The sequence below is a fragment of the Strix uralensis genome, chromosome Z (genome assembly GCF_047716275.1).
Source record: "Strix uralensis isolate ZFMK-TIS-50842 chromosome Z, bStrUra1, whole genome shotgun sequence".
Taxonomy (NCBI): Eukaryota; Metazoa; Chordata; class Aves; order Strigiformes; family Strigidae; genus Strix; species Strix uralensis.
Window position 1 is genome coordinate 1,886,777 of NC_134012.1, and position 12,996 is coordinate 1,899,772.

General features: G+C 36.5%; 1 protein-coding gene across 6 annotated transcripts in view; it reads left to right on the top strand.

The window, feature by feature from the left end:
- Positions 1 to 12,996, top strand: part of ARB2A (ARB2 cotranscriptional regulator A) — a 268,419-nt gene that overhangs the window by 60,795 nt on the left and 194,628 nt on the right. For all 6 annotated transcript variants that reach the window (XM_074856313.1, XM_074856309.1, XM_074856314.1 and 3 more), the window contains one exon: positions 3,417 to 3,608. In XM_074856313.1, the coding sequence (XP_074712414.1) occupies positions 3,417 to 3,608 (192 nt within the window). The remainder of the gene's footprint in view (positions 1 to 3,416; positions 3,609 to 12,996) is intronic.

Sequence of the window (12,996 nt, forward strand, 5' to 3'; positions counted from 1 at the left end):
ACTGCATACATTCATAAACCTTAAGGTGTAGTTGTGTACTGGAAAAATAAATCTGAGAAAAGGAAAATTAAGCTTTAAACAGTAGTGTTAAACAGTAAATTATCAGCAGAATTTAGATTGGTTTGACATTCTGAGCTACAGATTATTGGGAGATTGGTGTTGCATGTGAATAATGATGTTGAATCAAATTGTTAAATTAAACTAATTGAAGTTCAGCATTTTACTGAATTTACTCGATTTGTGTTTAAATAAAGGATCAGAAATAAGTGTTCATGAGTAGGTCCAGAAGAGAAGGTGACTAATAAATATAAATTATTTTCTGCGAACTCAGACTGTCTAGCACTAAACAGTATTCTATGTTGATTTGTCAATAAAGTAAGGTTGTACACAGGAGTGACCTTTATGTGCATTCTTTAGTGAAAGCTTGATCTAATGAATTATTACTGTCTGAAGATAAATTAGCTTGAAGAAAAGTTTCCAAATTTGATTAATTTGAGGAAGAGAATGAAGAGTTATTTTTTATGATCTTGGTGGATATTTTTAACTTTTTGAAGTTAGCGTATTTGCAGAAGTGTGAACTAGTTGTATCTTCTAGTACATATGATTACTAAGTGCTAGTATTTCCTAAATACTAAACAAAAATTTAGTTTATAAATACTAAAACACACAGCTAAGTTATATCTTTGTCTAAAATACAAATTCGCAATGTTTTCTCTTAATTACAGTATCATAAGTATTCAGTTTATGTGCAAAAGTCAATTATATCTTGCCAAGTACTAGCTGAGATTTGGTATTGTCTGACTTTTTACCTAAGCCATGTTAAATTTTAATGTATCGATGCTGCAACTTCAGAAGTGTTAGCGTGATCTGACTGTAACCCCAGTATGGTACCTGTTGTACTTCAATAGAGTGTATTTTTTACCATGTTTTCTATTTTCACGCAAAGCATGAGGGAAGGTGCATACTTTGCCTGGTGCGGAAAGTGCAAGCTGAGATACGTGAGATGTTATGTCATTCTGGAGCAGGGATACGGTCATCATCTCACTGGCAGATACTGGAGAGACATGACCATTCTTCCAGTTAGGAATTCCTCTTGTTCAAGTAGCCTCATTGACTTAATTTAAAAAGTACAACTTGCATTGAAAAAAGTCTGGAGATTCTTGCAGAATTAATTTTTCCTAATTAAGAATACATACCCATGTATGAGAAAAAAAATTACATAATCATTTACACAAGTCTACCCAGACTTGTGCAAAGCATCTGACAGTGTCCCGCACGATATCCTTGTCTCTAAATTGGAGAGGCAGGGATTTGATGGATGGACCACTCGGGGGATAAGAATCTGGCTGGATGGTCACACTCAAAGAGTTGTGGTCAACAGCTCAATGTCCAAGTGGAGACCAGTGACGAGTGGTGTCCTCAGGAGTTGGTGCTGGGACTGGAGCTGTTTAACATCTTTGTTGGGGACATGGACAGTGGGGTTGAGGCACCCTCAGCAAGATTGCAGATGACACCGAGCTGTGTGGTGCGGGGACACGCTGAGGGAAGGGATGGGCCATCCAGAGGGACCTGGACAGGCTGGAGAGGGGGGACGTGCAAACCTCATGGAGTTCAACAGGGCCAAGGGCAAGGTCCTGCCCGTGGGTCGGGGCAATCCCCAGCACAAACCCAGGCTGGGCGAGGAGTGGCTGGAGAGCAGCCCCAAGGAGAAGGACTTGGGGGGGTTGGGGGGTGGAAAACTGCCTGTGAGCCAGCAACGTGCGCTGGCAGCCCAGAAAGCCACCCGTGTGCTGGGCTGCATCCAGAGCAGTGTGGGCAGCAGGGCGAGGGGGGGATTCTCCCCCTCTGCTCCGCTCTGGGAGACCCCCCTGCAGTGCTGGGTCCAGCTCTGGGGGCACCAACAGCAGAAGGACACGGACCTGCTCGAGCGGGGCCAGAGGAGGCTACGAAGATGCTCGGGGGGCTGGAGCACCCCCCTGTGAGGACAGGCTGAGAGAGTTGGGGGGTTCAGCTGGAGAAGAGAAGGCTCCGGGGAGACCTTAGAGCGGCCTCCCAGGACTGAAAGGGGCTACAGGAAAGGGGGGAGGGACTCGTCATCAGGGGGGAGGGATAGAAAGAGGGGGAACGGGTTTAAGCTGAGAGAGGGGAGATTTAGGTGAGATCTAAGGCAGAAATTCTTCCCTGTGAGGGTGGTGAGGCCCTGGCACAGGTTGCCCAGAGAAGCTGTGGCTGCCCCCTCCCTGGAAGGGTTCAAGGCCAGGTTGGACGGGGCTTTGGGCAACCTGGGCTAGTGGAAGGTGGCCCTGCCCGGGGTGGGAGGGTGAGACTGGATGGGCTTTAAGGTCCCTTCCAACCCAAACCAGTCTGTGATTCTGCGATCCCATGAATCCAAGTAGTCATTCCTCCTGTCTCAACGGAAGGCTGATATCCTGACCTGCCTTTCATCACTGTTGCAGAGCATAAAACAATCCAGGACTGTCTCTAGCAGCTGTACAGGTAACTGTGTGGGCCATGGGGTGTGGAGTACAGTAGAACGGGGAGATTTGCCTGTTCCATGCTTCCTTTTCTAGGTATTCAAATGGTAGGAAGGGAAGAACGAGAAGACAGGATTTTTTTTTCTGCTCTGACGTTGTTTACAACACCACAGTTCTGCGTTGAGCCAGGCTTGCTAAACCAAGTGTAGACCTGTTTTATAGAACTTCCATTTTTATGGAACAAAAAGTGCTGCTTTACTCTTTAGAGAAGGACAAAACTTGGAATTAGATTATGGTTTACTAAATATCAAAGCTGGTTGTTGATCTGTTCCTACAGCAGAGTAGGTAAGCATTGACCCAGGTGCAGGACTCTTAATGTAGCAATTATTTAGACCCAAATGGGATTTCTATATTTTATTAGGCCTATCCTGTTAAATTTATAATAGACAAATTTACAGTACCGTTTCCTACGTGGCTTATTGGGTATTTACGTTGAGGTGGCTGAGATGGAACTCTCCAGGATTTTTTTCATATTATGTAAGAATTTTATTGTTGCTTCAGGCATATTAGAAGTGACAAATTACGTGATTATTTTTTTCCCCTCCATAGATTGTTCTTTTATGGACTTTCTTTTTTGCCAGTAAATTTCTGTAAACAACTTAGGTTTCAAAGCTTTAGCATACTTTTTACCCCTTTTTTTGATTTTAATGTCCTTTGGATTACTGTTCTAAACTGCAGCATATTTTTATGTTTCAGAATTACGTTGCACAGATATTAGCTTTGTTTTTATTTAGTACTAGGCACAAATTCATCTTTAAGTATACAAATAGTTGTTAAATGGTGAAAGTTTTTATATCAATTTGGTGGCTAACTTTATAACTACAGATGTTCTTTTAAAAAATTTTATTGTTGCGTAAAAGTGCGCGTTGTCTGTAATTGCAGGTTGATGCAACTGAGAGTGAACCAAAGAGCTTTATCTTCATGAGTGAAGATGCCTTGACAAACCCTGACAAGATGTTGGTCCTGATTCACGGTAACGGAGTGGTCAGAGCAGGTCAGTGGGCTAGGAGACTTATAATTAATGAAGATCTGGACAGTGGCACGCAGATACCATATATAAAGAGAGCTATTGAGGTAAGTGAAAGCGCACGTGTGTGCATATGCATGTGTACGTGTGTCCCTGTGTGTGAAGAGCTCTAGATCTGTGATGTTTTAACTCATTAATCACTGTTCAATATTTCCCTATATGATCATTTTATTTACGATGGGAGTACTGGCTTGGTTTTTTTCCATAACTTTTTTTCTAACGGAACCAAGTTTCTCTCTTATAAAAAAAAAAAATTTCAGTTGTATGTCATGTTGTTGTGGCGGCACTGCCGTGTAGTTTAATATGGCAGCTAACGTGACAAGAGCCCTTAGCAGGCGATGAGATGCAATAGAAGGCACTACAGAAATTTGTTATGATTTGAAGTGTTTTCTTTTACATTTCATTAAATTTGTACGTATTCTCACTCAACGTCTGTTATAATCTCATGATAACATGAGCTTTCATGATAACAGCAGGCTTTTTTGCTAGGCTTGTACTGAATTTATTAGAGGCACAGTCTTTTTCAGTTTTGCACTGAATACTGATTCATTCTGATTCACCTATCAATACTTGACAGTAAAAAGCATTTACATTTTAGGGACACTATTTTGTTACATTTACATCTATGTGAGAGACTGCATAATTTGTGTAATGTTTTTAACACTGGAACTTTCTAGGTGTAATTCATCTCTTGCATCCTGCTACCTAAGTGAAACTTCCTGTAGTAAACAGTAGAATAGCCTATTTAAGACTCAGTATTTCTATTATATTTACCAAGTTAAGCTAATGCTCTAAATAATCAGTGTTGTCACTGTGATTGTTACATATTTTGCTAAATGAAGTTTAATTTTTTGCAGTTGGCTTTAAAGTACTCGGTATAGAAAATTGTTTGAACTTTTACTTTTTTTTGATGAAGCAAAGAAAACATATTAAAAGGTTAAGCCATTAAGTTATTTTTTGTTTGTATCATCCACTAACAAAGAACCAGACTACACTTTGTGTGAAAAAGAAACCTGGGCTTGTGAAAGCAATGCTTGCCTTCTTCTAACATAAAGTTTTTGTTCATTTTAAATCAAGACCGAGAGGCAGAACAAAAAATACTTTAGGATTATTGTGCGTAATATAGGTGTATGGTAGGTCCAGTGTAGGAGGTTAATTTCTAGAGTGCTAGTTCCAAAATCTTTCCCAAGAAACCCTAAGAGCTGTAGCTACTTAAATTTTTCTAGCAGTGCTTATGTGCCTGCATTTTCGTTCTTTCCTAGAAGTGCTACTGTCCTGGCTAACTTGAGAGGCTGAGTGTTTAAAACTGGGATGCTATCCCTAAATTAACAGATAATCTTTCCTGTTTTCTTATTTTTATTGATTTTATGCAATGATTGTGCCAGTGTGACAGAGATCAAATTTTATTGTTCCCTCCAAAGGTTATTATCATTGAAAACAGATTATGTATTCCTGCATTTTGTATGCTTCTTTAAAAAAAACACAAAAAAACAAAGAGTTTGATGAGAAAATATCTTTAAAAAAATCTATTTGTTCAATCACATTGGGACATCAGACTTTGTGCTCTTGTCTTTTGACTTCTTTCTTAGCATGGTTTTTAAATTTGTAGTTCTCTTTAGTTCAGTAGTTCCAGCTACTATAAAACCCACTTTCCCTTTTTGTGGATCTTAAAATTCTGGTAAATGGTGCTACATGTTTAGAACACATAATATTTGCAATTATTTTTTTCATGCAAAATGAAAATTAGATCATATTCAATTGTGTTATATTAAATACAATTTTTCATATCCTGTCATCACTGTAGTGGGAATTGGATGTATATCTGATTAGATAAGGCAGTATTTTATGGAAGTGGAACCCCACTGAAGGTATTTGGAATCATTATGTTATGACTAGAAAGCAAATGCAGATAGTTACATGCTGATATCATGTCTACTTCATGTACAGATCATATAAATTACTCTTCCAAATGCAGGAAATTATGGTAGAGTGAAATATAAGGACGCCTACTTTAGTTAACAATAAAAATTGCATCCTTTTCTGGGTTTTCTGGTGTTCATTCCTCTAGCTGATTTAGGCACTTCTGTCTCCTATGAAGTGAAAATAACTGGCCTAGACAATAAACGGCCTGAATGAAAATTGTGGTAACTCCTCATGCAATGTTGCCAGTTTGAAGTAAGGAATTATTTTCCTTGATCTTCCAGCGTTCATTCTAAGAGGAGGTCTCATCCTTGAATGAAACCAGCAGATCTTATCAAAGCATAAGATTACAGTGCTGATGACAGGAGAACATGGATTTTTTTTTCTAATAAACTATGTGAATTTGAAGTAGATAATAGTATCCAGGATTTGAAAATTCCACTGATCTGTTGTGTGTGTAAAACATACACAAGGAGCTCAAAACATTTGCTGGAGATTTGGTTTTCTTTTTTTAAAAAAATAATTTTAAAATTGCAAAAGTAGTGCTTAAATGTCTTTTGTGCAGAAACGATTTCAGAAATATCACCTCTGCTTACCTTAAAACAAAACCAAACAGACAAACAAACAAACAAAAAGCCCTCTAGGTAGGTCAAAACTGTACCTTTTTCCTTACTGATTTTCTTTGTGGAGAGTGATGAGACTACCACAAACAAGCTTCAGTCATTTCTTGGAAAAACTGAAAACAGGGATGTGAAAACTGGAGTTATCAGTGAGCAGGGGGATTGAGCAGAATGAACTGATACTGCTCTCCCAACCAGGGAGTTAAAAGAAGAAAAGAAACTATTTCTCTCTGGTACAACACTTTTGAGAAAAAAAAAAATAAAAAAAACTTTTCATGTGCGGAATAAGGGAGCAATGTAAAGGCTTAAAATTTATCATGCTTCTAGTGGCTTGGGGCTGATACACATTGGAAAGAAAAGATCCAAGAAGAAATACCTGGTGGGAATTCGAGTAGCTAGAAATGTGTTTTTTCTTTTCATCTGGGTGGTTCCTGTAGGTAATGCTGCTCCTTCCATCTTTTATGTCAAACTCTGTTGTGTAGATTCAATCTTTTGTGTAATAGGTGTTGGGAGCCGTTTACGAGGTTTTATGTGAAGAGGTAAGATTAATGTGTTAATTCAGAAGTTCAAACTTGATAGTGTAAAAGAGATTTTTTAAATAAAGGAGAACAAACAAGCTACTAGATAGAGAACAGATTGTAGGAAAAGGAGGAGGGAGAAAAGTGTACACAATGTGAGAGACAGATATGTGTAAATACGTTAAAACACTGTAGGAAAAGACCTCCTTTACAAAAACAAGTATGAAAAAGGCAAATGTGACAATACAAAGCAGTAAGACTGTAACAAAAGCTTAATTAAAACAAAACATATATATTATAAAGATATTTAAAACAAAAAAGATGACAATTTCCTATGAATATGGTGCGAAATAAATATTGCATAGGTTTGTTGTTTTGTTAAAATAGAACTTTTCTACTGAAACTTTCTGCAGTGGGAAATAACTGATTTTTGACAGAAACAGTCATCTGATGTGTGAGAGACTGAAGTTCAAGTCCCTCCTCTGGGAATGAGGATCTGCTCCACTTATAATACCACACTGAAGCTAGTCCACTTTTTATAAATATATAAATGTAAATTATATAAATAAATAAATGCAAATTAGAAGAGGAATTTTAATCTGTCTCTTCTACATTTCGCGTAAATGTCTCATTCGCTGTCCGTACAGTCAGGCTCTTCTCAGATCAGTTATTATTTAGTCATGTAGACAAGGACTGAAGCAGCGACAGGAGGAGATGGTGAGATACAGAGGTAAATTCTTTAATTCAGTGATGAGGGCATTTACTTGGGGTGTCAAGAATTAAGGATTTACGTTCCTGGTTTTGTTTGTGTAGTTCAGGGGCTCCCATGTTCCCTGTGAGGACCTCGGTCACCAGGCTCTTGAGGAGGAGGTTAAAGTTCACTGAGTGTTGGGCGAGGAGAAGCTGAAGTTGATCTACTTACAGAGAAAGTTTGTTCCCTGGGGAAATGGGAGCTCAGCTTACCTAGGTCTGGACATTGAGAAGAATTTTGGAGTAGTCTTATATTTGATACCTTTTCCTCTAGGGAATAAAGAGGACATCAGCTTACTGCACAAGTACAAAGAAACTGTTGGATGTTTTCTATGTCTTTGGAAATTCAGCGCATTTGTTACTGAAGACAGCTGTGGTCCAAAGGATCCTAATAAATTTGAACCACAGCAACTGTCGGTTATTTGATTTTTTAAAAAAAATTTAAAAAATCCCAAGAATTCTTGCCTGGTTTCAAATTCATCACACTTTAAGATAGCTTAGATATTTTTATTACTATTTAAAGGAGAATTAATGCTTGACGCAGGGGTAATAGCACCAGAAAAATAGCTTCTTCAAAGAACCTGGATGAGTTTTTCAGAAGAAATGCAACAGCACCCAAAAATCTGACTTTCCATGAAGAAACAAAAAAAAGGTTTGAATAAGATGGGTATCAGCTATGGAAATCTTTCTTTAATGGCTGATAAAACATGATTCCGTTTTCTTCTTGTGTTTATCCTACTCTTCTTACTTCATTTTCTTAACAATTTCTGTTCTTACGAATATTTTTTGGTCAGAATATTGGAGGTATTCACTCAGTATCATTAATTTGTATAAAACTATCAGGTTGGTGAGGGTGGTTAATTTCTTCATCCTGCAATAAGGTGTCATTAGTTTTGTAACTCAGTTGAATGGAACAACAAAATCATTCAGTGTAACAGTAGTAAATTTACCCGCCATAACTTTTATGTAATTTAGTAACCTTACTGGTTAGTAACTGGTACGGTAACACATTTTGGTGTTTCCATTTTGTAAAAATCAGCCGGTTTCAAAAGTGGATACTTACACATTGTTGTCAAGAAATTATGCTTTTTTTAAACTACACAAACAAGAATTCCTACTGAAAGGTTTTTACATCTCACTTTTAAGCATAGAATATCTTTTTAGACAACATCCTCTTTGTTCTGCTGGTCATATTTTAGGAACCTAAGATTTAAAATTTTGTCTTACAGTTTATACATGCTTAGCATAATTTCAATAAGATGGGCAAGTGACACTTTCTGGAAAAAAAACACAGCTGACATTTCACTGCAATCACAGTTCTTCTGCGGAATACTAATATTTATGTACCTTTTATGTCTGCTAAGTATATTGTTGCAGAAAGATGGTAAAATACTTCATTTATTTATTAATAGTTGCAGTGCTAATCATAGTCTTATTTGGGCATTCTAATATATTTCTGAAAGTAAAATTTCACTAAAATGGGCAGTAATGTGCTATATTGTTTTCTTTCAAATACCAGTTTTCTGACTCTGGGATATGTATTTGCGTTTGCTCTTTCTGTTAGACCATAGAACTAACGTTGCTTGTAGAGTACTTCATACTAGAGAAAACTTTATTTAGAACTCCTACTTTTGTGGGGATAATATTAAGAAAACTTAAGTTACATAGCTAGCTGGATGGTCTTTTTGAGATCTTTCTAAAAACATAAACACAAATTACAATGTATTACTAAATAATTTGTCACGTATAATTGGCATGAAATACACCGTACTCTGGAAAGAAAATTCAAAAAGCAATATATTTAAATCCTTCTAAAACGTTTTATGAGGAATTGATAATCTCTCAAATACTGATTTGCATTACTGATCACCAAGCAGATAGAAGGAAAAGTTGCGCAGTTAGTTGAAAGCAATATTAATTGATCACAAAATACATAATAATACATAATAAGCTGTACAGGAGTTAATAACTATTAAGTCAGAATTTCAAGAAAAGGTTAAAAGCTTAGACTAATATTGAACTGACAGGGTATGTAAGCCCACACCAGCCCCCATGCCAGCAAAGGAAAACAATGAGATGACAGCTCTACTGTTTGGAGAGAGGTTGCTAACGACAGCTTATTCCTTTATGATTTCAACTCTTGACAGAAGACAGGTCTGCTTGTTGCATCATGGCAGATGTATCATTACCTTCTGGCCCTGTCATGACTGAACTGGAAAAAAACCCACTTGCAGTTCTGAAAATCCAATTACCCTTTGGAATTTAGTGCATCCTTTCCAAGACATGTTACTGTTGTTGTATTAATTGTGTGTATTACATTCTTAGAGTTTTCTGTGCTACGTTAATTTGATAATGTAGAGATACTTACAGATTGCTTTGTCTTCCTTCATTCTGCTGGCTGTCATGCTTTAGAACCTTGTAGCACCTTGTGCTAGTTTACTCTTATTTGTCACTGACCTAAGAAAAACTGTTCAAGATATTTGGATAAATGTGGCTTGAAAATATCCTCCCCCTCCCCAAACCATTTGAGCATTCCTTTCAGTGGCTAATTACGGGGTTAAGAACACACACTGAATATTTAAAATAATGACAATCATTTTAGAAACAAAGTTTAATATGAGTATAAATGGCCTTTTTATCATATGCATATTACAATTCGTCCTTTCCCCCCCTCCTCCCCTTCAACTTGTTGGATACCTAACAGTGACTCTGGAGACTTAGAAAAGAGTAAGAGGGGGTGTGGATTTTTGAAAGTATGTCAAAAGCCTTGGGGTTTGGGTATGATCGGAATTTCAATAGAGGTTGGGATGAGTTTAAATGCATAGAAGGCGAACATAAAAATCTTGTTTAATTTCTGTCATGTTGTTCTTTTTTTAGTCACTCTGATGTCTTTTTCAAATCTGCTTTTCTCTCAAGCTTTGTGGTACTATATCCAAGATCTGGTTTTTTTCCTCTTTGTATTTCGTTTTAACTGCTGATCCCTTTTCTGTGGTGCTTCTGCCTTTAATATCAGCTGAAGCGGTCTGAATTGCTGAATCAAAGCCGTTTTGGGAGAGAGACAGTGTTTAAGATTGTGCAGGGTGAGATTCTCTGGGTAGAAGGTAACACTTCCTGCAGTTATAATCAATGCACTTGACACTTTCAAAGGCAGGAGAAGCCATGACTTGCTCAGGGGTTAAACTTTTTAAATAACTTCCCTTGGGAAAAATGCCATCAATAAAATGGAATAATTAGTTGAAGATTCTTGAGTAGCCTAGGTTTGAAAAGAAAAGATTAGAGATAGGTCAGGTTTGCACTTCTATTGTATCTTCTTTTCCTTTTGTTTTTTAAACTGTGAGCTTTTGTTTAAATGTGTGCAGTATTACAAAATCAGTCTGCTTCAAAAATAATGTCATCTACTTAAGGCAATGCATTAATTTTGTAGTGTGTTATTGTCTGTATACGCTAATAATTGTAAGAATGGAGATTGAATTCTACATAAAAACACAACTCTAGATTTGCTAGCTTTCTCTTATTCTGCAAATAGTCATTTTAGCTAACAGGAAACATTGGCAACTTTGAACCTTACTAAATAAGCTTAAAGCATAGGGTACATTAACTAATTTTAAAAATTAGATCTAAATAGCATTAAATGAACATCCAGTGCATAAGGTCATTGATTTCTATAGAGATGAACAGTTTTACTATGAAATTAAATTCATCTCACTTTGCATTAATTATGTTTTACAATTTCAGGTTTTATGAGAAATTTATTGTTTTTCTGACTGTTTTGTATCATGGCTTTTGTTAAAGCAGCTATTTTGAGAGGCAAAATCTTACTAAAAATGGTGCTTTCAATACACAGTGTAGTATATGCGTACCGTACAAAATATTGCTAAATAATGCATGAATGGCTTTGGAATAAAAGCTTCTTACCCTTCGTTAATTATTTACTTATTTGCACTTTTTGTTTTTCTTAAAGGAAAGTAAAATCACTGACATCACGCTGGACAGTACCTGAACAAGACTTTAGCAAATGCATAATCAATGTTTTTCAGAAGTACAGCATTGTATTTTCTGATGGGTTATATTGAAATGAGATCTGTACCACCTGAATAGATGAGTTTATTTGGTAGGGAATATTCTGCATGCAGAGTTTTAATAAAACTTAGCAAGAAAGTATTGACTAGCCTCAATTCAGCAATGTACTACTTACTCTTCCTGTGTGGAGAAGGTTTGAAGATCTGCCTGTGGGAAGCTGGCTGTGGAACCATGACCTTTTAATTGTTCAGAAATTGCGATGAGGCTTTTCCGTTGTGGTACAGATCTTCAATATGTTTATTTTAAATTTGCCACATGCGTAGCGTTTGTAAGAGAAATGAGTAAATACATACTGGTATGATTGTACTTGGAAATACAGTACTTCTTTGTGGTTTGGATTTTACTCTATACAGACTACTTTGTAAGAATCCTGTTAGAAGAAAATAAAGTTGTAATCCAGTATTGGTTTGATTCAGAGCATTTGGGTTTGTGGAAGTGTTATAGCTTTGTGGTCCCTTATATCTGAGAGCAGTATGTAGGAGTAACTATTTATTTCAGCTGATTTGCTGTAGAGCAGTTGTATCTCACGTTTCAAGCTGGGATGGTCCAGTAAAGTTGTGGTCGGGTAGCACCTCAGTTCGCACAACACACCAGTGCCTTCACAGGATGGCGTGATTTAGGATGGGAACTTTGCTGGGGTGGTTTTTTGGTGTGTAATAAACAATGTAAAAAAAAAAAAAAAGTGTAATTAAGTATGCTTATCTGATCATGGAACAAAGCTTTTGAAATAACTTTCATAAGTTTTTTTGGCAACTTTTTCTTTTGGGTGATCTTGTCAATGATTGTGTTAATAGAGGCTTTTGAGACTTGGCACCATGCTAAGTAGTATAGGTATGCACGCAAACTTTTTTTTATTCTTCATGAAACGTAATTTTAACAGGGATAATCTTATTAAAACTGCTTTCATATAGGATGGGGTGACCTGTTAATTGTTCATTAGCTGACATATTAATCTTAAGTCATTAGCTTCATTTTGCTTTATGAAAAAAAAATCGGTAGCCAACACCTTTGTTCTATTCATTCAGGAGCATATTAATACAGGGCCTTAAAGAAGTTAACTCAGTAACATATAAAAATATCTAATGCCTATTTAGAAATATTAAAATTGTCTTTTGACTTATTTATTAAACGTACAGATGGTTAAACTATCACCTAACTAATCTTAATGTATTATAATCTGTAAATTGTATTCTTTATATGTCACAGAAGCAGTATTACATTTGTGCCAGTATACGTATGGTATATGTATGTATTTAATATTACACTAAATTGCCAATACCCTGTTGATTTTTCAAATGAATCATTACTTAAAAGACTTACCAATTCAATGGGGAGATGAACACTTCCTTATTCATACCATGAAATGCATATTTGAATAAAATTATCTTTTGCTTACTGTGCATTGAGCTGGAAAATATTAACTTTAATGCACAGGAATTCAAATAAAAATTTGATATGCTTCATCCTTAAATAGTTTAGTACTGTTCTAATAATGCACATTGCTGCTTGAGGTAATAAGGAAATAGATATGGCAAAGACTTTGTCAT